A 26,509-nucleotide genomic window follows, 5' to 3' on the forward strand; every position below is an offset into this window, starting at 1 on the left:
GCTGATATTACCCAGTTAGCACCATAAAGTTGGGCTAACCAGACAACCACCATTTCATTTCTCAACAATTTTTGAAGTTTCAAATTTTCTCCTTATCAAAAAGACTAACCACAAAAAATCAAAACCTTTTTCAAGATTTAGATGAAAATCATAGAAATAGTAAAATATTGGTCTGGAACTGATCTTAAATGAAGATGTATTCAAATGTTTCCCACAGTCTGTAGTTGTATCATAACCCTCAGTCTTCTGAGCCCTTTTATTCTCTCTCTTACTGCCAACTCATTTGGGCAGCGTATTTTTTGGAAATAGGTTTGACTTCCAGAAACCAGTATATTTCGCCAAAATTTGAGTTAGCCCACCTATTTTCTACACTTGTATGACAAATAAAAAACTTTGTTAATTACTTCTGCAAATGATAATTTCACAGTACATGAACAAACAGATTGTTTTCTTAAATAAGAAGTCTTGCGTTATCCTTGCTCATATTAGCTACAACTGTATTAGTAAATTAAACAGTTGCAGGGAAATTCCAGTTTGCTAGGAATGCGTTTTCTGGTGTTAGTGCCTTGGCATGGCTCTGGTGCTAGCACTCTCTCCAGCAATTCCCAGGCATGTTTCGGAAGTTAGGATGACCATTTCCAAAAGGCATTTTGGATTGAGTAGCCTTGTTTTAAGCTATTAGTAAAGACATCACCTATAGTATTATGAATGTATTCTGTGAGCCTCAGAGAATAGTTCTGGCCTATTTTATTTATTTCTTAAGATGTAGCCTCTATGTTACTTGGTTATAAAACAGGCTATGACAGTCGGGAGGCATTCTTCTGTGTTCTGAAATCACATCAGCTGGAGTACAGGGCCATAGCAGAACAGTGCAGGTGGTGGGCTTTGTCTTCCAAACCTGATGATTTCAACTGTAGTTGAACCTGAATATGAGTCTGTAACCAATAAGCAAAACTATTAACTCTTAATCAGATTCTATATTTCCTAGTCAAGTAATTGCTGTTTACCACAGGGGTCCTGACAGTTCCTTGTTTGGAACTAGAGAGCTTTTCTCTTAAAACTAACATAGTTCTACTTTTTACTTTCCCCGTATACATTGTTTATTAGGCTGAATGCTCAGTAAATCTTTTTGGCCAGTTAGTTGTGCCACGTAGATCTTCATGCCATGGACTACTCTACCAGAGAACTAAGAGCCAAAGCAGCCCAATAACTAGGAAGTTCTCCTTTCCGCTCCATGACAAACAGATATTTGCCCAGGACTCCTAATATTTTTAGACTAACATACTTCACAGGCATTTTCAAATGCCTGGACTTGGAATGGACTGCCCAGGGAGGTAGTGGAGTCACCGACCGTGGAGGTGTTCAAGGAACATTTAGATGTTGTGTTGAGGGACATGGTTTAGTGAGAGCTATTGGTGATACGTGGATGATTGGACTGGATGAACTTGGAGGTCACATGATTCTGTGATTTGGCATCTCTCTTTGGCAGCGTTTATCTGCGGGTTTCTAATACACTGTCCTGACCCACTTCAATTGTATCTACAATTGTTTCTTAGGCACCCATGTTCTTCAGAGTGCTTTCATTCTTCTTTTTGTCATGGCTGTAAGCAGCTCCCCCAGGTCTTCCTTCCTGTTTTTTTTTCCCCTTTGTATTGACTAGTATTTTTCTCTGCATGCTCTCCATGGAAACTGACTGTGACAGTCAGTTGCTCTTTGATTTATCAGTAGCTGGTGTCGAGGGCTACCCTTCTGTTGCCCTGTGATTTTTTTAATAGATCTGGTTGCCATCTATGTTCATGGCTTGGAATTTCACATGTATTTGAAACTTCAGCCTGCGCCACCCACTTGTATCCAAGAGAGGCATAAATCTGGGCTGGGAACGCTGAGCTCATTGAAGCAGGAAAATAAGGCTCAAAGCCTTTGCTTCCTGCTACCACGGAGTCAGCATTTTACAATTCAGGTGCCTCAGTCTCGGCGGCTTTGAAAAAAAGAAGCTGACAACCATCACAGGGCTTCTCTTCTGCTTGCTTCATGGAAGTTATCTCTCCCACAACTGAGAGAATTACTGGGGATCTGAATGACACAGATTGAAGCTCGCAAATCTCATGCAGTGGACAGTTTCTGGTTCCAGCAGTGTGTGTCTGATGATGTAAAATGTCTCTAAAATATTGGCCGTGTCTTCTGAAGTATGTTCTTGAGTTTATGTCTGTGTTTGACAGTGTGACAGCCCACAGGCACACAAGAGCTTACCACATGGACAAATCCAAAAAGATTATTTCGCTGTACAAACCCATCCGTGCAATTAAATTGGAGCTAAAGTAGAAGAAAAACCATAACTGCGTTGCTAAGGGTACCAGCATCTGTACCTTGTGTAAACAGCATAACTGCATTGATTTCTTGTCTGTTAGGTCACACCAGACTTATCTGATGATGACAATTTCTGGCATCCTCAGCATTAGAGATAAGGTTTCTGTTGTGTCCACTAGTGGGCTCTATATAACAAGTGTGTGAGATGCCAGTAAAAGCTGACTCTGTTTCTATTCCTAATAAACAGTGCAGAATAATAGCTGTCTGTACCAATAAGATAGAGTTTATACACTGAAACACTGCAGTGTTTTCTCATTCGTCACAAGTAGATGCAAATAGTGTCAGTAAGCAAAGTCAGCCTTCATGCCTCTTTGCTTAAAGATGTTGTGCATGTGTCTTTATGCGTATATAATGCTTTTGGATTGTTTCAAAATATTGTGTCTCACTCTGGATGAATTTTAAATCTTCCTATTTTTCATGAGCTCTATGGGAGATTTTCAAGTAAGTGAATGTTTGGAAATCAGGTAGACCAGTTTTCTTTGGATGGTCATGCTGAGAATGGGTAAAATCCAGCCCCTTGTACGGCATGCCTCTGCAACAACAGTCAAACTTTTGGATATTATCCGAAGGATCTGTCAGGAATTTTTAATTAAAGAAATTTTTTGGATGTTTTCGTACTTTTTCTTGTTGTGGCTCTGTCTTTAAATAAATCAATCTACGTAAAAACGTGTGTGAAGTACCTGATAGCTGAGTGGTGTTTCCATTCCTGAAGGTATCACTTTGAATACTACCATGCTGAGTGCATGTTCTTGCATTTTTCTCTTTAGTCCAGGTGTTGGCATATAAACCATGAAATATGGGTTAAAATTAGGACTAGAATTAGTGGATTTGTGTAGAAACAGTGTTTGGTATAATTCATTTTACAGCTTAGTCATGGGTTTTGTGCATACACCTCTGATAAAGCCTTTTAGGGACAATACTGGAGGCAGGATTTCCTCTTTATCTTCAGCTGGGATTGGTATAGGTGAAGCAGTAATTAAAATTTGAAATGAGAAGAGCCAGAGGGAATTGTCAGCTGCTTGTATTGGAAGAGAGGATGCATCCCCACTTCCATATTAGCTCTGAACATAGTTAATGTGCTTTATTTTCTTTTAACCTTTCAGCAAATGGATTAATCAGTGCTACACACTGCAAGTTTTTGATTTGCTTTTATGTACGTTCACCTATTAAGCCAGTTGTGTCTACTTCCTTTCTTGATCGTGTCTGTAAAGACTGCTTGCATTGTTATGTAGTTGTCATTGAGCTTCTGTTGATGCTATACATAGTGTGTAGTTAAATATGTGGTATTAAAATGGTACCAAAGGTATACAGAACTATGATTTTATGTGTCTGTAGGGTTTGTAAAGTCATACGAATATATCCAAATAGTCAATTTTGCATGTTTCTTTCAAATTTGTATGTTTTTTTTTTAATTTTTTTTTTTTTCCTGAGAAGAGCAGTATGTGATTTCAAAGTAGCTTCCTTTTGCTTGTCCAATTCCTGCAGGATGCTTCCCCAGCAGGCTCATTTCCCAGGCAGCACCCAGCGCCAAGGAGGGGCTGGTCAGTGTTTCGGAATTACTGCCACAAACAGGAAGCGTTTCATGCTTTCTATTTGCAGTTACGTGAGGAGGGAAAGGACATGGGGCCCAGGGCAAGAGCTACTTTGTAATAGAAAAAGAAAGCTGACATGGCTTTTGGCTATACCAGGTCATTGTATTTGCGGGAAAGCAGCCAGTAGTTAAGGACGTGGGAACGAAATGCTGGGATATTCAGCTGGAATAGGCTGACTCCTCACTGACCATCTGAGCAAATTATGCTGTTTCACTAACAGTAAGATCCTAATAATGAAATGCAAAATCAAATAGATAATGGATATGTCTGTCTTTACAAAAATTATACTTGTTCTCATGGAAAAGTATTGCTTAAGGTGAGAAGAAAAAGCAGTCATCTTCCACAGCACGTGTTACAGCAGTGCTGTTGTTCCTGAGTCAAACCTCTAAAATACATGCTGACCTGCCTTAGCCGTGAGTTTTCAGCCATGATTGGGCCGTGCAAAGGTAACTACACTGAACTGTGCTGTTGCCCGAATCCTTTGCGATTTATTCTGTCCAAATCTTGTAAAACAGAAAGGCTGTTTTACAGGTGAGGTTGTTGACTACTGAAAACACATCTCCTTAATTGCTATACAAACCATGGAATTACTAGACTCAGATTTCTAGCCATGTCTTCAAGAAGGTGTCAAAGCTTTTCTACTGAATTTCAGAAAGCTGTTACTTTTAGATAACTTCCTGTAATTTACCAGCGGGATCGGCTCAGCTGCTGCTGCAGTCAATGTTCCTTTCCTTTGCCTTTTGCCTCTGTGGACAATGGAGCTTTTCTCTTTCATGAGAAATGTTGCAGTCTGACATCAATGTGCAGTAATCGAGTTCTAAGTACTAAAACTGAAATCTGTTTTCTTTTTTCTCCTTGTCTTTTTGTTTAAGAAGATGGGAAATTCTTATGCTGGTCAGCTCAAGACAACAAGGTTTGAAGAAGTGTTGCATAATTCTATTGAGGCCTCTCTCCGCTCAAACAACTTAGTTCCCAGGCCGATCTTTTCTCAGTTGTATTTGGAAGCTGAACAGCAGCTGTCATCACTGGAAGGTAGGAAGCAGTGAACTTTATATTTCTGCTCCTAGACAATTCTGCTGTTCGCTCTCCAAGGGGTCAGCACAAACATTTAAAATAGGAATGCAGAAAAACTGTAGTATTCTAAGTTTTTCTTTGGATATATTATGACCTAAATACATGTATAAGTATTTATATTAGAATTTGATTAAAATACAAAATGCACTGTCTTTTATTTTGACAAAATTATCTGCTTGCTCAGATTTATTGGTGTGTGTAAATTGAAGATCTGGAGAAATCTTTGGTGATTTAGAACATACATCTGTTATCCTATAATTTATCACACACTGCTGGAATTTATATAATAAATGGCAGTAAAAAAATGATGGATTCTTGAATGAGATGCACTTGAAGTAATTTTTGTTGTGAATGTTAAGGTACAAAAAAATTGTAGCTGATTATTAAGAATGCTTATATCTACTTTTGACATGATATTTTTAGTTACTCTGTGGTAAAGGTAAAAACTTAGGATACAAACTCTGGTAAATCTTGCTCAAGTTTTTATATAACACGCGGGAGTTTCCCTGTTTAGAGAAGATCATTTTCTAGGTTTCATTTGCTCAGTTGTTTTTTTCTTAGAAGCAGTATAATTTAGATGAACTGTAGCTCTGACAAGCAAACTCATGATACAGCTCAGTGTTTTGATGTGCTTAATACCATAGGTCAGTGCTGGTGTAGGGTTATATTTAACATTTAACTGTTTCTGCCACCAGAGTAGTGTTTCATTTCTTCTGACCAGGTCTACTTATGCTGTTTTACCTTGCTAAAGACAGCCTAGAGATATGTAATGCAGGATGCATAATGGTTAATGATCCACAGTAGTAGAAAAGGAAAGAAAAAAACAGCAACCCAAGAAATTGTCATGGAAAAAAATATTTTGCATGGATTAAACTTTTTACTGCTACCTTATTGTAACTACTGAGAAAATATCCCTTGAAGAAATAAGTTTGCTTACCATTCACACATCACTAATCATTTATTTTTTTTATTGCTAGCATAGGACATATGAATAAATATACATTCATTATCTAAATATGTGCTCTGGTTTGTCCTTATGTTAAGTGATTCTTCTATCAAATACTTCTATGAGGATTTAGTAAACTTTTCCATGGCAATCAACAGTGATGTCACAAAATGGATTATGATGTCAGCTGGGAATGATGCTACAGGAGCAGATACATTGTTGAGGAACAAATGTGCAATTTCACACTTCCGTAGCTTCTTTCATTCAAAGCTTTCATGGAACTTTTTAGACCAAGGCAGGCTGATTCTGTTTTCTTTGCAGTTAATGGTAACAGAACTGAACTGTAATTAATCCCACAACAGCCTGGTGGAGAACATTCATTTTAGCTTCAGAGAAAGGGAACTCTGAAGGGATCTGACATAGAGTAGTTCCTTAGGTGGGAGAGGTCTACAATCCAGCATCCTATACTCCAGCCTCACAATAAGTAGAAATGTCCACTCCTAGCTACGTGAATCCCTGTACTCTGAGGGCCAGGAAGCATCTGAAACAGAGAGCTATCCTCGAGATCCTGCATAAACTCTTGTCCACCCAACTTGTTATGCTTCCTTGCCCATGGCATTCTGATGTGTTCATATACTTGGACTGTCCTTGGCCATAACTGCCTACTAGTCCTCAGTACAGCTGGTTTTCCTATGGTGGAGCAGACATGGTATAAGTAATTTAGACAAGGTAATATAGTCAAGGTCAGTGCCAGAGACAAACAAGTTGGCCATTTCTCACCTAGATGGTACATTTTTTGCAAAGAGTTCACAAACAATTTCCAGTGAGTACAGTTTTCCGGTCTCTACATTTAAATTTGAAAAAAAAAACAACCATACTTATTGTAAGTGTATGCCTTTATGGTCACTTATACAAGTACTATTGCCTATAAAATTATTTGAAGCTATGTAAATGGTAAGTGCCACATTCACATAAGTTGGTTTAGATGCAATATCAGATCTTCTTGGCTCCAGTAGTAGGATGTTTTTTCATTCTGATTCTTTCCTATCTTTTTATTATCGATGCATATAGATGTTTGTCAAGGTTAAGTCATAACACATAACTTATCCCTGTCTTAAATAGCAAAGACAAAGATCTTCACTTTTATCTTTGTTCACTTTCAGCATTGTTATCTTTGGACTACTCCCTTAAACAGAATTGTTTAACATTCTGTCCTTATCTGTGCGCACGAACACTGACGCTTGATGTTTAGATACTTAAAAGAAAACATGAATTTCAAATTCTTTGCTAGTTGGGGTGTCTTAATAACCTTTCAAGACAAACTTTCAAACTCCAGATTTACTTTCTTCAGCTCGCTCCCTAATTCTCATTTCTTCTGTAGTATTTGTTTAGCCAATTCTACAATCCTCTCTCAATAAAGGAAAAAGCTATTCTGAAGATGGCCATAGGAAAATAGAATCCTTGATGAAAATCCTGTGCGTTTCTGAGTACATGATCCAAATGGTCAGTAGAAGCAAAAAGTATGTCTCATTTGCATTGAGCTTTGGAGGATGACTGCAGTGAGCTTTGTTTCTGTTCAGTTTAAAGACTAAAAGCTGGATCAGCAGAATAATATAGGAGCTCAACTGCTCTTCTACTTGCTAGAGTCCAGCCAGTGTATTCAAATTCTGTCTGATCCTCAAATGCCTGCAACCATTCACCAACAAATCTTGCCTGTGAAATCTTTGCACTGCAGGCAAGTCTCTATAGAAGCTAAGGAAATGTAAGACAAGACATAAGCCCCTCCAGGATTCCCTTAGTACCTTTTCCCTACTTCAGTTGTATGTGTTCTGCCCACTGACCACTGAGCTGCACCTCTCTGCTTGCCAGCTTTTTCCCATTTCCCAAGCATGTCCTAGTCACAAGAGGGAGTGGAGTCATTGCTCAGTATGTTTTGCTGAGATGTTGAGTAATGCATGAAAACATATTTGTCACATGGGTAGAGAGAAAGACAATTTCTAGCAGAAAGACTGCAATATACACAGGTTAATTCTGTAAGCAAGCAATCTATCAGGTAAAAATACTGACTCAATGAACCAGAACACTGGAAAAGTGGTTTGCAGCAGAGAGTCTGAAGGTAAAACACCTGAAAGCATCTAAAATAAAAGCCTAAGTGATATGTTCTTTTCCTTGGTGTTCAGAATTGCTTCTTAGAGTGGCACAGTCCATGTGCAGTCTTCTGTGCATTGTCTTCCAGACATCTGCTGTTCCTTGACACTGTACAGAGAGCAGCAGGGTTTTACTCGGAGCTCTGGATTCTGGTAGGAAGTGGACTGCATGAGAATCAGGTTTTCTTCCTGTAATATCAGCTGTGGTGAACCTAGTTTCGAGCAGGAACTGTTTCTTCAGTCTACAGCACCAAGGACATGATCAGCACCTCACTGATAAAAACCCATACTTAGACTGTGGCCAGGGTGTTCTAAAGTAATGATTTGCAATTATTTTGGCTGTTACTATTATAAATAAAGGAAAAAATTACACTGTTGTGATCAGCAAGAGTTTAAACACCATGAATTCGACCTCCAAATTAAAAAAAAAAGAGAGATTATTTTTAAAATACTAAATAGAGTCTTCTTTTTATTTGCCTCTTGGCTTTTTGCATTCTCAGGTGCACTTGTCATGCTTCTGTTTTTTTTTTTTTTTTTTAAAAAAAAAAACCCTACCCAAAGACATTCTATTGTAAGCATAAGACTGCAGATTGGAGCTTCAAGGAAAGAACAAATACCTTTAGAGCTGACAACGTTAAAGTCATTGTCAAGAGGAGAGAATCCAGTTTTCTGTAACACTTCTGTAACTGGGTCACCTTGTTCATTCATTGATTTGATTTGATTCATTGATCAAATGCCAGCATTTTCTATTTTCTAAGACATGTATGCTATCATAATTTGTAGCAGGCAGCAGAGCAGATAATGAGGAAGAGGAAGAGGAGGAAGAAGAAGAAGGCTTAGAATCAAGTAGTCCTGTTTCTTACCAAATGAAGCCTCCCCCAGAAGGATGTTGCACTACTGATGGTAAGAAATACACTAAGCATGCTATCAGAAGGCATTTTGCCCTACTGAAACAGGTATAACTGGAGTCTTTCCCCTGTAACTCATTAGAATTAGATCATTTATGTGTTGTAGAAATCCTAAGCATTCCAATGTTTGTTATTTGTTAGACAAAGCTGGATAGTTCTTGGCTGTTTTTGCATTTTGCAAGGTCTTTACCAAAAGTGTCAGGTAAGTGTTTGTGCTAGAACACCTGGCATATGGACAGAACTTCTGTTAGGCAAGGCTGAGTTTGCAGGCATAACTTTCACTGTAATGAGTATGGTAATTCTCAGGCTTTATCATCACTTTTTACTACTTGAAGTGTACCTAATTCGATGTTGCTGTAAGAATTATTCAAAAAAAAAAAAACAAAATAGGAAAACCAGTGAAATTCACTAGATACTTAGAACTATTATCTGCATTTTTGAAGGTCTAACTGAATTTACAATGACATTAGTAAGTAGCCCATAAATATCTGTGATGTTGTGCAACATTGTCATGAGAAAGTTCACTGTGGGTTTTCAAATTTGTGTTTGTTTATTGTACTGATGATATTTGTTTATGGTGACCAAAAGGCAGGGAAGAAAACTATCTCTTAGTTTTCCCTTGACCTCAGAGGATACCACTTTGTTTTTCACTAAAACTATTGGAAAATCTTTAACAAAGACAATTACCTGTATTAAACAAAAAAATCTTCTCAAAATACATTGATTTTTTTTAGGTTTCTGCCAGGCTGGTAAAGATTTGAGACTGGTTTCGATTTCCAATGAACATATTGAGGTACCATTGGGGTTTTTACTCGTTGGCGCCAAGTCACCAAATTTACCTGATCACCTCTTAGTGTGTGCTGTGGATAAGAGATTCCTTCCAGATGATAATGGGCGCAATGCCCTGTTGGGTAAGTGTTCATGGTTGCAATAACTGAATGCTTCTGTGGTCTACAATTAATAGCTAATCTTTCTCTGCAGAGCAAGTTCAGCAGATGTTATTTCTGTTGTGTTTGAACAGTAACTCTTATTGGTGACGCACAACAAGATAACAACTCAGAGCTGACTATGTTTACTTTGGAAGGATACAGAGTAAAGCCAATTCATTAGAAATTCTTCATCATATTCTGTCCATTAGCCCAAGAATTAAGTCATTGTCTGGCCTGTTTATGTCCTAGTTTCTGGAGCTATGCATATGGTAACTGGAGTTGAAATGCTACCTTTCTCTGTTTTAGCTTTCCAAATACTAATATATTTGGACAGAGTGTAGATCTGTCGAAGCGAACATTTCTGGCTACAATATGCATGTAAACAGTTTGACCATAGTTTGTACTGTAAAAAAATTATCATAGAATCATAGAATGGCTTAGATTGGAAGGCACCTCAAAGATCATCTCGTTTCAAACCCCTGCTGTGGGTAGGGTTGCCAAGCGCTAAATCAGGCACTGGATCAGGTTGCCCAGAGCCCCATCCATTATGACCATTTTCATTCATTCTTTTGGAACAGGGATCTTATTCTCCACCGTGTTTGAACAATATCATGAATTCTGGATCCTAACCTATGACTTTTTGCTATTATCACAGTAAAAATAAATATGAAGTGTTGTAAGTTGAAATTTTTCCTTAATGTGTAATCAGGTAATACTGCATTTAAATTCAGTCTTACAATGCACATTATTTTAAGAAAAAAATTATGTAGAATACTTGAAATTTGCTTGCTTTTTGCCAATCTAAGTGTCCAATTTCTGAGATAAACTGAGTCTTTCTATCTGTTTTCATTGTAGCCCTTCTGATTGCCATTATCCTTATCCAAATGAATACAATTAGGGGCAATCCACAATTATGTGAATGAATGAACTAAATATTGAAGTTAGTAAAGTGGAATAGTTTATATACTGGGACAAAAAGTATATAATCTATAGGGAGAGCTCTTATTTCAGTCTGACGTTCTTGGGTAATTATGTGTTATTTTCTTCTTCAAAAAAATGCTTTGTCATTTATCTGTGTACCAGTCTGAGTTTTAAATAGCAGAAAGGTACTATTTGTCATTGTGCACTTTAACCATTTTCTTTCACAAATACTGAGGGATATGATGTGAATTCAGTTTTTACCTCAGTTTGAGCCACTCTTCAAGGCATTTGGGATGACAGCATAGTGTGAAAGTGGATAATGTCATTCTGTGTACAGTAATTTCTTTCCTCATGTGATCTTGCAGAGTTGGATTGGTCACAGTAGATTTGACTAGTGATTGTAAAAGAGTTAGGAGGACTGTAAATCACCCACGTCTTGTCATTTTAAAGAGAAAGACAGGAATGTTGTACCACTCAAATCATTCAGTGCTAGCACTATTAACAGCTTAAGCTCCTTTGGCTGTTAGCAGAGAGGAAGTAGTGTACTTGTTAATTGCATGCTAAACAAGAACAGAAAAAATGCAACAGGAGCATAACTGAGAGGTTTTTATACTACTTGCATCCTCAGCTTGCTTATTTAATACTGTTTTCTTCTTCTGAAACAATTTAGATTCTTATTTTCGGCTGTTCTACATTTAAATTCTAGTGAATCATGTTCTTTGGCAAAAAAAAAAGTGATAATTTTTGTGTATTCTATAACAACCTTAAATGTGTGGATCTTTAAGATACAAAATCTTCATCTATAAATTGAAAAAATAAAGAAGTTCCTTTTTGCTATAATCTGATGAAAAAAAATATGATAGATCTTACTGACATTGGGATGGAATACTATTGGTAGAATAGACCATATAATAAGTAGAATTTATTTTTTAATTTTGGTTTTCATACAGTGATGCAAATCAGACCCGAGTAAGTAAAATTAGAAGCAGACATCAATAGTCTCAGTTTCAGACACAGTAATTTAAAAGACAGAACCACTCTTGTTTTAAATTCTCTGCTTATTAGGAAAACTCAGTTACCTGTCTTGTGCTAAATTTAAGATGAGAACTTCTCACAGACTCCATGAAGAATAGAAGCTCTTTTTGAGACTTTCATTTTTAAAGATAGAGTAGAAGGCTTATTTTTATATTCTGAATTTTAAGCTGTGCTGCCTTCAAAGATCTTGGCCTTTCAGAACAACACAGAAAGTGGTTCCTGAAGCTTTTCTGAATTTAATTTGTTTTGAATTGAAATTAGATATAATTGTGAGTCAGAGTATGTCCCACACTTTTGCTAAGGTTTGTTGGTAATGATCCCGGCACATTACTTCTAACACTTGAACCATATTATTTTTTTAAAATTTCCTGTTTTTCTTTCTTTCAATATGTTGTATTTTTGTAAGGTAGTTATTATTGACTACTGTAAGATTTTTTTTTTTCAAAATAATTAATTTGTAGGGAACATGCAAAAATTCCAGAAGAAAACAAAATGTCTCAGGAGTTTCTTGACCAGCCTTTGACTTCTGGTCCTGTTCCCATAAGGGGCTGCTGATATTAGTCTGTTGCATACACCAACTTATTGATTATGCTAATGAGTTGTCCCACCATCTAGAAATATGTGCTTGTAATATGAAAGTCCTTCCTGTTGGAGTGTGAGGTTACTTTGTTTCTTTGTTTTTGCAGTGGATGATTTATTACATGGAAAACTTCTGTTTTCTGGAAAAGGCAATGTTTTTGTTAAGCAAAAAGTTCTCTATATTTGAGGAGCCTGAGAATGTATTGTGAATATTTCCGTTAATCAAGTCAAATCCCAAGTTTTTGCTACTCTGCAAAACAAAGTCAAATTTTGGCTCTAGGAAACTGTTTCTTTTTGTTTTGTAGCCTGAAGGAATGCTTGACTGGAGGAAGAGCTGCGATAGTGTGATATTTATTGTTTCCTAGTAAATGCAGCTAATATGTACCACCCCAAAGGTTTTTCTCTTTTTTTTTTTTCCCTCCAGTTCTTACTCATAAGGAGAGTCTCTCATGATAAACAAAGCAGCTATTCACCCATCATTTTCCTTCCCCAAAGACCCAACAGCTGCCCACTTTCCTAGCAGGGAATAAGAAATCCTTTCTTTTTTTCAGTGGGTCCCTGAGGTCAGGACGACTGAGGAAAAGATTAGTTTGCTTGCATTGTAAGCTGTGTGTAAGATGAAAAGATTGCAGTATAAAATCTATGGCACTTCTGTTAGAATGTACAATGTTCTATTCGGCTTTTGTAATAGTAGTGAGTTTCTGTACAATGGAGTCTCAACATGACCGTATTAATTTCATTTATTTTTTAAATGCAGGCCTTCGGTCTTCAAATGGAATGGTACTGAATGGGAGGGAAAAAAGTGAAGCATTGTCAGTGTTTGTGTGCTTTTTGCTTGTGAGTAGATCTGAACAGAAGAAATATTTTTGTTGAAGAGTTGAAACAATACTAATTCTTTGTTTTAAGCAAGTTGGAAACTTTCCTCAAAAATATTAACATTATGTAAATATTAGCATTAATTTAAACCCCATTAGTCATATAAAAGAAAAACAGGAAGAAAATTTTCAGCTGGACCAGCAGGTGGTAGACTAGATTATGAAATTTTAGACAGTTATCCTTCCACCTTGAAGTCTTCTGTTTACCCTTAGCACAAGCTCACTGTTAATCCAAAGGAGGCATTGTCCAGTCACAAAGTAGATTGGGCTTCACATCCTTTTAGTCCAAGGTCTTGCTTCTGACCATGAGGTCACAGAATATCCTGAGTTGGAAGGGACCCACAAGGATTATTTGGATAATTCATCACTGTGATGTGGGCAAATTCAAGCAAATGTACATGATAAGATGTCAGATGCAATCAAATATCTTCTGATTAAACAACCTTCAGAGGGTAACAGCCTTAAGTCACTACTGAACAGAGTTGGGTTTGAACTGTTGACCTGAAGGTGAAAGGCTTTTAGCCCCGAAACTCCAGGCATCGATTTCTAATTCTCTTGTGAAATCAGTCCCATGACATAGATATATTGAGTCTCCTTATGGCTGCCCTGACTCCCCTGACCTTTGTCCTTTCTATAATATATGGAAGAATATTTAATGCATCTTGTTTATAAAGCAAACTCTCCTCTCTGTCAGCTGTTAGCCCCAGCCATAGTATGTAAACAGGACATGCGCAAAATGAGGTTTGGTAATGGGTTCAGCCTTGTTCAACTTCTTCATCAGTGACATAGATGAAGAGATGCAGTCCACCTTCAGCCAGTCCACTGATGATACAAAGCTGAGAAGAGTGGTTGACACACCAGAAGGCTGTGCTGCCATTCAGTGAAACCTGGGCAGGCTGGAGAGTTGGGAAGGGAGGAACCAGATGAGGTTTAATGAGAGCAAGTGTAGAGTCTATACCTAGGGAGGCATAACTGCATACATCAGTGCAATTTAGGGGCCAACGTGCTGGAGAGGAGCTCTGAAGAGAAGAACTTCGGTATCCTGGTGGACAACAGGTTGACCATGAGCCAGCAGTATGACCTTGTGGCCAAGAATTCCAGTGGTATCCTGGGGTGCATTAAAAGGAGCGTGGCCAGCAGGTTGAGGGAGGTGATCCTCCCATTCTGCTCTACCCTGGTGAGGCCACATCTGGAGTACTGAGTCCAGTTCTGTCCAGAAAGGTGATAGTTTGATTTAAATAGAAAACTGAAAAATAAACTTCTAAAGTGTTCTCCAAAGAGTTTTCAAAACAAATATACACTTCATGTTTGTTAATTCTTATTAAACCTCATCTGTATGCTATAGTTGGTGAAAACTAATTCTCCAGTAGACCTTAAATAGTAGACTCTGTCAAGTAGTAGACAAAGTTTAAAATAGGTGACTTAGGGCAAAAGGCTGTTTCAGGTAGGTTTTTTTGTTAATTCTGTCTTAGTTTGGTGGTGGTTTACAAGAGTTATCAGTACTGACTGGTCTAATGTTCACATGAAAAGATTTTACATCCACTGTCCCACTTTCTGGTGCAGAAAAATTTCCCCATGTGGCTTTGGAAAGCAGCTGGACACTTTCAGCAAAATAATAAAACCTAGAAAGGGTAAAGATACTTCCATTTTACTTATGGAAATGCTCCCCTCGTGCTTCTGTTTGAAAACACATAAGGCCTTGTAAGTGGTAACCAGGTAAAAATCACAGTGCTGCTGCTCATGCTCTGTATACTGCCAAGATGTACAGGAAGTTTTCATTTGCTAGCAGAAGCATTTTCTGTAATTTCTTAATCTGCCTAAAACGCATGTAAATTCTACAGCCTTTACCAAAACCGTTATAGTTCTGTTTCCCTTTGTTGCTTTTATTGCAGCAACTGAAGGTTCTGTGATGTTAGACAGATGCTTTTGTGTTGACTGGTATAACACAGAGGATTTAGCAGTCTTGACTTGTCCTGATTTTATGAGCCATAATGACCTTTATCATTCTACCTATCAGGCTCTGTGATATCATAGGCAGATTTCAGTAGCTATTGTCCACCTGTAACCATAGATACAGACCAAATGCCACATAAACTTAGATTTTTAATGAATTCTTCTGAGCAATTCAAAAACTAATGAAAATACTCAGGTTGTAGACCAAGAAACAGGTGTTTACAAAGCACAGTATTTCAGTGTCTGCATGTTAGTTCACTTGTCTTAAGAAGTATTGAACACTAATTTGAAAATATAATTGATCTGAAATATGATGGAAATTCTCATAAATGGTTCTTCATTTTATTTAACATGTTGCAGTTGTAGTATTTCCAATGCTGTTCTCCATATTTAACGTGAGATGTTTTTCCTTTGTTTTATTTTTATTATCTTTCAATTGACTGAACACACAATTTTGATTTGAAATTCCTGTGATAACACATCAAGATGTTAATTAAATGGGATAAAAATAAAAAGAACCTTAATGCTTCAAGGCATGTATAGGGAATAGAGAGAAAACTTCCATGGGGAACATTATCTTCCATTTACAGACTATATGATTTCTTTGTAAGTATAAAGTATTTTGAGATAATTGTTCAGGTGCAGTACAAAACTTTCTTACGGAAATACTTTGGAAAATGGAAGAATAAAGTTGTTTAAAAAGCAGATAAGTCTTAATTAGCTCTTCAGGTATTGTTCTTTATTTAGGGTGATAATGGCATCACCACCATGAGCTCCTCTTTGAAGCTCAAATTTTATACCTCAGAATGAGAGGAAATGGCAGTATCCCTGGAAATGCCCCATTAAGACTGAGTACAATGAGCTTCTTTACGTGCAAGGATTGTGTCTCTGTCATGTTCTGTAAAGTTGCAGACATGTTCTTTTTGTAATCGTAAATAACTTAAAGTGTTGTGAAGTGCTAACACAGTAAAGCTGTACAATTTGAGAAACCTACTTTAAAACAATATCCTAAGAAGGCATTAGTATTTTTCTTCTCTAAACAAACAACTGTAGTAAAAACTTGGTGCTTAAGTGTACTTAGATCTTATTAAATATAGTAGATAAAATATGCTTAATTTCCTGTGACTTCACTGAATGTTTAGTTTCAATGCAAGTTTAAAAATAAGTAAAACTTACTTTCTGTGGTGTTAAGCGTGTGATTCAGTACAGTTCAGCCAGAAACATTTTGTTTTAATGCTTTGCAGGTACTTAATGAGTGGGTGGTTTTTTTTGTGAATTTTTTTCTGGTGGGAGAAAATGAAAACTGGCTTATTTTACTTTTTCTGTTAATGTGGGGCTCTGTTTTTGTAATCTAGTAACTAAAGTGCAGCAGAGAGGAGTTGATGTAATATTTTTTGGATGATAATGTTAATAAAAAGTTAAATCGGTAAAATAAAACTGTTTTTCTCCATGGTAGAGTAATGTTTCGATGTCACCGACCTATCTCACTGGATTATACATATTGTTTGTTTTATCAGGCTTCTCTGGCAATTGTGTTGGCTGTGGCAAGAAAGGTTTCTGCTACTTTACAGAATTCTCAAATCACATTAACCTTAAACTGACCACTCAGCCCAAGAAACAGAAACACTTAAAGTATTATCTGGTCAGGAATGCACAGGGAGCTCTGACCAAAGGATCTGTAATCTGCTGGAAAGGGGCAGGTAAGATAATGAAGCTGTCTTACTCGAGCTCTGGTTTTCATCATCCAAGCTTGGATATTAGCGGGACTGGCGTCTGTGTAAAACCTAAGACAGATCAGTTGAAAGAAAGACTCCTTAAAGTGCAGCTGTAAAAAGCAATTGGCTGCCCTAATAAGAGGATGGCATGTTTGATGCCATCAGTTCCTCCCTTCCAAGTGCTGTAGCTTTAAGTAATTCACATGTGAAATTACCAAATCAAACATGCAGAAAAAAGCAACTATCAGTGTTGTCGGTGGATAAGAAGTTTCTTTTTTTCCTTAAGAGCTCAGAGGCCGGCAGTCTTCATCCAGCACGTGTCCAGGCACGGGGTTCCAACTGCCAGAGAGCTCAGGCCTCTCCGGGAGCACCACGAGTGAGCCTCCCCCAAACCCTCCGTCTGCGACTCCACAAACAGGTGCCACACAGTGGGTTAATGCATGCTCTTACTGTTCCATGTGTGCCTATTTGTGTATGTTTCTATGAATAGAAAGACATAAATAAGCACATTACCCCATACAATAAAACAAATTGAACAGATTTAGAATATCTTATGAATAAAGGAAGGAATCCTGCTTTCAAGGCTTTTCTCTGTCCATTCCTCCCCCCAGCTTTATGTACAAAAGTTTAGGAAATAATATGATAGGTGATGTGAAGCTTGTTCATAACTAAGGCAAACCATATCTTGTAAGAGACGTTTTGTGTTATAACCAGAATACTTGTTACTGCTGGGATTGTATGGGCCTCAGTGGAGAAAAGAAGCTTTAATATTAAAAGATAAACTGATGGGTAATATATTTGTATTAACAATGATTTCTCAAACATTTACTTTTCCATTAGCCTTACATAAATAAATGGTGATGTATGATAGTGGCTAAAGTGATCTCTCTGAGCTTCACGATGAATATCCTCTTGTGGTTCTCAGGGAGGTTAATAGAATCATAGAATGATTTGGGTTGGAAGGAACCTTTAAGATCATCTGGTTCCAACCCCCTGCTACAGGTAGGAACACCTCCCTCTAGACCACGCTCCTTACAGCCCCATCTAGCCTGGCCTTGAATGCTTCCAGGGAGGGGGCATCCACAGCCTCATCAGGCAACATGTTCCAGTGTCTCACCACCCTCAAAGTTAAGAATATCTTCCTGATATCTAGTCTAAATCTACCCTCTTCTGGTTTAAAACCATTTCCCCTCATCCTGTCACTACCTGCCCTTATAAGTTCCTTCCCAGCTTTCCTTTAGGTCCCCTTCAGGTACTGGAATGTTGCTGTAAGATCTCCTCGGAGCCTTCTCTTCTCCAGGCTGAAGTGCCCCAGCACTCTCAGCCTGTCCTCATAAGGGAGGTGCTCCAGCCTTCTGATCAACTTTGTTGCCCTCCTCTGGACCTGCTCCAACAATTCCCTGTCCTTCTCATGCTGGGGGCTCCAGAACTGGATGCAGAACTCCAGGTGGGGTCTCACGAGAGCAGAGTAGAGGGGCAGAATCACCTCCCTTGACCTGCAGATGTGAGAACTGAAACACATCTGTTAGTGGTTATAGTAGTTTTCTCTCAGAGATAGAACCCAATTAAATAGTTGGGATCCGGAATGCTGGTAGCCCTCCAGAATAAACTGATACTCTCTTTACAATAGCAGCATTGGCATTTATTTGTCAGAGATCACATATTTACAAAACTACATTAATTACAAGAACATTAGTTTTGTAAAAACCTTTTTTTAATGCAGCACTCTTAAAATAAAATGATGTGTCTGTTTGAACAGGATTGTTATCAAATTTTAAACAACTAGGCGTGACTCTTTTATTCTCTTTGCTGATTCTGAAGTAAACTTCATACAGCAGCTAGAAACAACCTGCAAATAATCTAAAGGATCTGACATAAGCTTTAATTGCATAATGGGATTTTATTCAGACACCTATTTAGGAGCGGGACAGTAATATTCTGCTATGAGATCAGCAGTGGGTTTATTTTGTTCAGCATCAAAATCACTCTGAGCAGATCCTTATGGCTCTATTAAAGTAAATGATCATTTTATTATGTCAGTTAGGAATCTTGATCTAGAAATATTTGTTGTAAATACTTTGTTATTTTTTTTTTCTTGTCAGCTACAGCCATAGATCATATTCCATCAACAGCAGCATTCGGCTCAGCAGCTTATAATGGCAAGGAATCTCCTAAACAACAGTTGGTGAAAAATAACCTATCTGCTTTGACAAGACCATCGGTGTTAGGTATTTGTATGGATTTGTTCTTTAATAACCCGAAGCTTTATATTCCCTGGGTATGACAGAAACATTGAACAAATTATACCACCATGATCATAATTATCTATATGAATAGAAATTACTCTTCCCTTCCAAGTCTTTTGTCACCATAACCCCTCCTTTTCTTTTGAATGTTAAAAGGTTTATGTGATTTTAGCTGTAGCTTTGTTGCAATTCGGATTATTAATTAGAAGTTTTTCATTACATTTACAATTGTTATCATTTTGAATCAGTACAGACTGGATTCTGAGTTTAGTTTCTCAAATAATATATTTGCATCAATCTCACCGAACAGGTTTTGTGAAGGGAATTAAGAAGGATATGTAAGTAACCATTCACACGATTATTTCTGTGTTGCAGTCCACCTTGGGATGGAGCATTAACTGTGTCAACTGGCTCCAAATTAAAGAAACTTTCCTCACTGAACCATTATTATGTTCATTTGTGTTAATTATTTTCTGTCACTAACTCTATTTCACATCACTGACTTGTTTAAGCAAGAAAGTTCTTATTAGTCTTTACCATGGCTAGAAATATGCTATAGCTCTAATTTAGAATAAATCTTCGCAAGCTGCCCTGCTAATAGCTCAGCTAAATTCTTTCTCTAGGCCCATTCAGGTTCTTGATCTCTTTCTTCCATGCAGGAACATGTTTTCAGATCTTGCCAATTCATTTCAGCTGAATTCTGAATATCAAGATATTAGATAATCCCGCAGGAAGGAGTAAAGCATTTTGAAATAAGAAGTACTTCATATTGAAATTACATTTGAGTCATTTGAGTCACAACATTATGCCAGGAGATGAAATGAAAGAATGGGTAGAACAGATGGCTACATGCTGCCCTCATATGGTAAAAGTTTAAAAGTAGTCTTTGAAAAAGTGGACATAAGATTGTTCTGCAAATGAATGATCTTCTCCAGATTTGAGGATTCCTGGTTTCCTTTTGTCTTTAATATCTTTCGTAAAACAATATAAACAAACAAAAAAACCCACAAAAACACAACCAACAGCATTTTTAATTCAAATTTCTTACTCTTGTTTTGAATTTTCTGTAAGATTAACCATTTGACCAGGAGATACAAACTTGCCAGTGTAAAGTAGTTACAGCTTTTGCATATTATATTAATGTGTACAAGCAGAAACAACTCAGTTCTTCAAGATGCTGAGTAATTCCTGGGTGACTCTCAATACTTAGAAATACTTGATGTTAGTGGAAACTCATCACTTAGGATTTTGCAGGAGTGCACAAGATGACTGAAGAAAGTAATGAGAGTCTTAAAAATTTAATTGTCATGGGCTCCCAGGAAAACTGTGAGAAATATGGTTTGGGGTTTACTGACAAAAGTGTTAGAGCTGAAGATGAATAGATGGAATGTGCAGAAGTCATTTGCTTGGCATTAATACGGATTATCATTAAGCCAAAGATGATGCCAATGAGAAGTACAAAAACCTTGAGAATGGAAACACTGTTGAAAAGAGCACAGATCTTTATTAATATTACACTGAAGCCTGTGAAAATATTTTTTAACATCATGTTACATGGAACACAGTATTGTGGGTTTGGAAATAGAAGGTGCAAAATGTCCACATTGGCTTCAAAGTATTAACATAAGCATTCTTAGTATATCTCATTTTAGTATATTACTCTTAATTCAGAGTAAACATTGATATAAAATAAGTAAAGCAGGTCTCTGCACCAGAAAGTTCCTAGGTCTTTAAGCAGAAGATAGCAAAGTAAAACAAAAACCATAAGCAATGATTATACTCATGGAATCAACGTTGTGTACCACAGTACTTAATGCTTAATTCAGTCCATCAACACATGTTGAATTGTCATGGACAAAAATGAATACATTTTATTCTAATACTTCTCTGAAATATTATCATTATTCAGGCACTTTAACAAATTCAGGGCCTCCAAAAAAGCGTCATAAAGGTTGGTCACCGGAATCTCCATCATCCACTGAAACTTGGAACTTGCCACTCAACCCACAGGTTCCAAATAGAATTAAAAATGGTAAGCTGTACCCAGCGTAATGATGGTGTTCATTTCACTATTCAGAAAATAATGGGGGAGAAGAGGCAATGTTTTAAAGACACAGATTTCAGAGGAGTTTTGAAAGGCGTTTGTTACCTACATTTTCAGAATGACTTATGTTCTTCATTTTTATTGATTCCTCTTCAACGCTCTGAACTTAACTCTCATTAGAATCCAGTCATCAAGTCATTATTAATAAATTTGCAACAGGTGCTTGTGTCCATCTTTAGACACCTAAACACCTTTGGAACATTACAGTTAGTGTCAGAACTCAGATATCAAAGTATCATCTCTTGTTTCACTTATTTGTCACAATGTTCTCTGCCCTTTCTTGAATTTTATAGTCTAGATGCAGACTAGAGTGATGTGCAGTGAAACAAAACAACTTTTCCCAGATTGTTTTCTTTTAGTATGCTACTGTTTAAATTAAAATTATCATGAAGACGTTAGTTTTGAACAAATGCTGAATCTTATTTTTTTCATATACAAAAAAATCTTACTTAGAATCAATAAAACTAATTGCCAATCATACAAAGCCCACAAATCATAGCTTTGCACTGATATCATGTATATCTCTATAATCATACATTCAGACATGGAAATGTTTACTCATAAGTGTTTCAAAATCTTTGGATGCATGTTCAATGTTCAGTATAATTAACCCCCAAGAAAATAAACATAGTAAGGGTTGTGGTAACAGATCATGAAATGTGTGGTGTCACCACTATAAGTATGTAACACTTATACCAAATATGTATATAAAATGATGTTGAATAACTTTTCATTGAGGAAACAATTACTAGATCTCACTCCAGAGATATTATGTATAAACTTTTAGATGGAGGAAGCCTATCATCTCTACCACATTCTGCTTTGGTGGGGCCAGCCTCATCTCCAATGGTGGGCTCGGGAGAACCTGTCTCAGTTCCTGACAACTTGCTGAAAATCTGTAAAGCAAAGCCAATTATCTTTAAAGGTAAAAAACCCAACCCCTCAGCAAGACCTTGGGTCTTTTTTTGTAAGAGATGTACAGATAAATCCTTTTGCTGAACACTGCTAAAGCTCTCATCTTTGAAATACCTACGATTAAAACTTTTAAAGCATGATATTAACATGATGTGTACAAATGCTGTTTATTTCTAAGGTCATGGAAACTTCCCATATCTTTGCGGGAACATTAATGATGTGATAGTGAGTCCTCTGCTGTATACCTGTTACAGAAATTCACAGTCTTTATCTAGAGCATATGAACAGTATGGTGCCCCGACAATACAGCCGATATCAGAGGAAATGCAGCTCTTGTTGACTGTCTACTACCTTGTCCAGCTAGGTAAGATTATTTTCTAAAACTAAATAATCAGTTGTTCCTGAAGACCAAACATAGATTAAAATATAATGATACAGAGTTTGTACTTTCCTATAAGATGGGATCTCAGCAACTAAAAAAAAAAAAAGAAAAACAGCTGTAATTCATTGCTCTTGCATATAGTCCATAGTTAATAAATATTGTTATATTGATACGGGCAGTATTCAAGCACTTAAATATTTCTAATTAATGATAGTCCGGTTCCAATTACAGCAATTTTATTTGTGTCTCGCAAAGACGCTTCAAAATGAAAGATATAGTTCACATCTTCTAATGGCAATAGTCATGCATGCATAAGTCTGAAACACGACCATCTTTAAAAAAGGACATATTTAAAAAAAAGAAAAGCCTGTTTAACTCAACAGCTTTGTTCAGTTGTTTCATAAGATGAACATTTTCCTCTTAATTTTTTTTTTTAGCTTCAGACCAAGTCCCTCTGATTGAGGATTTGGAACAAATATTCATGCGTTCTTGGCGAGAATCACACCTATCTGAAATCCGTCAGTACCAACAGGTGATTCCGCAGACCTTTCCTCAGGTGCCCAGCCAGATTGCCCCAGTGACCTCAGCCCAGCTCCCCTGGCTGGCAGGGCTGGCAGCCAGCTCCTGTAATGACAGCGTCCACATCATTGAGTGCAGCTACTCTCTGGCTGAAGGGCTTTCAGAAATGTTTAAGCTGCTCATCGAAGGAAAATTAATAAAGACAAACTACGTGGTGATCATATGTGCTAGCAGAAATCGAGCCATTGATTCCTGCATCGTGATAACAGGTGAGATCCCAAGAGTTTCTCCAGGCAAAGCAGGGTCATCCCATGCTATGAGGATTTTCAATAAGCTGCCTCAGAAAAAAAGAACCGTGACCAAGAAGTAATGGGTTTTGATGAACCAAAGCTGCTGCTGCACAGTTGGATCTCCCCCCAGTAATCCCATTCTGCTTGCATTAGCTGTGTCCTTACAAAGACACTGCTACAAATAAATAATGGAAAACTAACATCAGACAGTGCATAATGCTTTCCTGCTCTGTTTGACTGGGGTATTACTGTGAGCAGAGCATCGAACACTTTCGTAGCTTCTATAGTACGCTCTTTCAACCTTACTGCCTTCAACAAACATGGTACATACTTGTACAGGAGAGAAAAAAGTCTCATTTTGGCCTTTGTTTTTTGGCAGGAGGGGATTCATTCATTTAGCTAGGAGGTGTTTTTATTATGACTTTGAATGTTTTTACTCTACTTTGAAGTGCTTTCAAAATGACTTTTTTGTCTTTTAGGAAAGTATCAGGCAAGAGTTCTGTCCGAGGGCATGCTCACTCCTTCAGACTACCAAAAAGAAGTAAACTATCAGCTGGTCACGGGCAAAGTGGAATCTCTAGGGTCCTTCTTCAGCACTCTCTGCCCTGGTACATAATGTGCTGTAAATATGCGTATTTTCAAGACTCTCAGTCTTTTTAGTGAATGAAAGTAGCTGTGCTCATGCTTCCTCGAAGAAAGATGTTATTAGAAATGTATGAAAAATACAGAACAAAGTTGTGAAAGTACATTTGAATTGCAATTCCTCCTAAAAGTGTCAGTTTCTAAAATCCCTCAGTTTCATAAAAATATGCCCAGCAAGAAGCTGAACATGCTATTCTTAGCTACACAAGTCAGTCTATTTAACATATAAGCCCATATACACATGAATGTATAAATTCTTTTGCTCTAAGCACGTGATTCATTTGGACCATGGTAGAGCAGAATTATTTTACTGAAGGAAGGAAATCATACTGTGAACTTGATCTTAGTGCATGGGAAAGAGAAGAAAATTGCAGAGAGCCAGCTTGACAGGATCATTTTTAACTGAGAACACTGAGGATTACTACAGGTACAGGCAGAGTTTTCTGTGGATAGATCCAGCCATGTGGAAAATATAACTGTATCACACAACTATAGCAAATGCAGCATACTTGTCAGTGTTAATGCATTTCACAGTCCCCTTCACCATTCACATCACAGCATGAAATCTGTACTTAGAAGGCAAGAATGTTTTCTGAAAATGTTATGATATTTTCACTAGTCACTGAAGAGACACCTGTCTTCCTAGAACCGTCATGCAGTTATGCTGGTGTCTCTGTTCCTAGTATCTTTGAGTTATGATGCTCAAAGTAACTATTGTTTGAGCAGAACAAGTAAATGAACATCCTGAGAGGAGTTACCATCTACATCCTCTGGATTGCACTTCACGGTGTAGACCCTGCCACTCTAATATCATTTGCTGACATGCTCAAAAATCTTTTCAACTGCTGAGAAAATACTAAGTACTCAGGACAGACATGCTGTGTTTTCTGAATAGCTATCATCAGTAAGCAGTGTCCCTGCTAAACAGAACAGGATGTATTTGTAGATGTACTTAGCTCAATAAAACATACCTTGCTTGCTGTAACATTGTGTATCGGTACAAAACTCTCATTTCTCTGTCTACTTTATAGGAAACTATTTTTCATTCTTTTTCTCAAAAAATGTTAAAGATTTAATAATATCTCTGCTTTGCATTGGAGTTTCAAAAACTTCTTCTAATCCTTATTTGTAAACAGTACAAATAGCTCCGTGGTCAGAACATAAACTAAGTTATGTTCAGGTGTTTGTTGTTGCTGATTTAGATCACAACCTTGAATCTAGTTTTCTGCTACATTCTCTAAATGTCCTAGGCAGAGGTCTGTAGAGCTGATCTGTCATTCCTTGGCCTGGCATGCGTGTTATTAGTGATAAGCTGAAAAAAAATAATGCAATGGAAACTAATGATAGGATTGATGTACAAAATAGACAATAAGCTGAGGACAGGACAACTACCTAGCATACACAAATCTCTTTTGAGATCTACTAAAGAAAGTCAGCATTAAATACAGCTGTTATCAACCTGAATGTTTTTACCACTCTCCTTTCCATTTGATAGAGGGGGACATTGATCTTTTGCTGGAGAAATTTTATCAGGAAAACCAAGGGCACATCTCTTCATCACTGTCTGCTTCAGTGAATAAATCAACGGTGCTGAATGGAACAGGAGCAGCTGTGTGTACAAGTAAGGAGGATTTTCTGAAAAGGTAATAGAGTCAGATGCTTGAGAGTAGGTCTTTAGGTGTGCAGTTAGATGGACTTGGGCAGAGTCTTGGGCTCTTGAAGAATTCTGTTCTGAGATGATCGTGAACTCATGTCTTGGGATATCTAGATTTACACTGGTGGATGCTCAGCTTCATTCCATGAGAACTGTATTCACTGAAGCTTTAAGTCTTACTTCCTTGGTAGTGGAATGCTACTGCACAAGTTCAATTTCAGCTCTTAAATACTTAAGAGACTTGCAAGAATAAAATGCCCAAGTGCAGAAAGTTTTCTTTGCATGTCCTGTGTAGATTTTCATAAATTAGAACTCTGACTCATAAGCAATGTTCCTCAAAGAAAAGATCAATCATTCTTTTCTAGACTGTAAGATTTCTCATTAGATGAGACTTTTGGTGTATATATATATAAAAATAATTTTGTCTTTTTCCAGGCTATGAGATTGAACGACATCAGATTCGTCCATTCCAGCTAGCGGTGGCTCAGAAACTGCTGTCTCATATTTGCTCAATTGCTGACTCCAGCACTCAAAATCTTGATTTGGGTTCCTTCGAGAAAATTGATTTCTTGATTTGTGTTCCACCCTCTGAAGTGACGTATCAGCAGACTTTGTTTCATCTCTGGCATTCAGGTGCTCATTAGTTAGCTTCATTTACAGGAAACAACTGAAAGCATTTATATCTGGAAACACTAACATCTGTTCCATTTTTTTCT

The 26,509-nt window shown here is 37.3% G+C and overlaps 1 protein-coding gene across 4 annotated transcripts in view; it reads left to right on the top strand.

Annotated features, from left to right (window-relative positions):
• Positions 1–26,509, top strand: part of GREB1 (growth regulation by estrogen in breast cancer 1) — an 88,457-nt gene that overhangs the window by 28,497 nt on the left and 33,451 nt on the right. For all 4 annotated transcript variants that reach the window (XR_002436865.1, XM_021391757.1, XM_021391755.1 and 1 more), the window contains 13 exons: positions 4,835–4,991; positions 8,910–9,029; positions 9,769–9,945; positions 16,844–17,026; positions 17,328–17,459; positions 19,144–19,269; positions 21,197–21,319; positions 22,179–22,316; positions 22,485–22,670; positions 23,126–23,476; positions 23,977–24,105; positions 25,635–25,760; positions 26,229–26,426. Coding sequence is in view for 3 of the 4 variants with exons in the window: in XM_021391757.1 (XP_021247432.1) it covers positions 4,835–4,991; positions 8,910–9,029; positions 9,769–9,945; positions 16,844–17,026; positions 17,328–17,459; positions 19,144–19,269; positions 21,197–21,319; positions 22,179–22,316; positions 22,485–22,670; positions 23,126–23,476; positions 23,977–24,105; positions 25,635–25,760; positions 26,229–26,426 (2,146 nt within the window). In the remaining variant the exon portion in view is untranslated. The remainder of the gene's footprint in view (positions 1–4,834; positions 4,992–8,909; positions 9,030–9,768; positions 9,946–16,843; positions 17,027–17,327; positions 17,460–19,143; positions 19,270–21,196; positions 21,320–22,178; positions 22,317–22,484; positions 22,671–23,125; positions 23,477–23,976; positions 24,106–25,634; positions 25,761–26,228; positions 26,427–26,509) is intronic.

This window comes from Numida meleagris, chromosome 3 (assembly GCF_002078875.1).
Source record: "Numida meleagris isolate 19003 breed g44 Domestic line chromosome 3, NumMel1.0, whole genome shotgun sequence".
Classification (NCBI taxonomy): Eukaryota; Metazoa; Chordata; class Aves; order Galliformes; family Numididae; genus Numida; species Numida meleagris.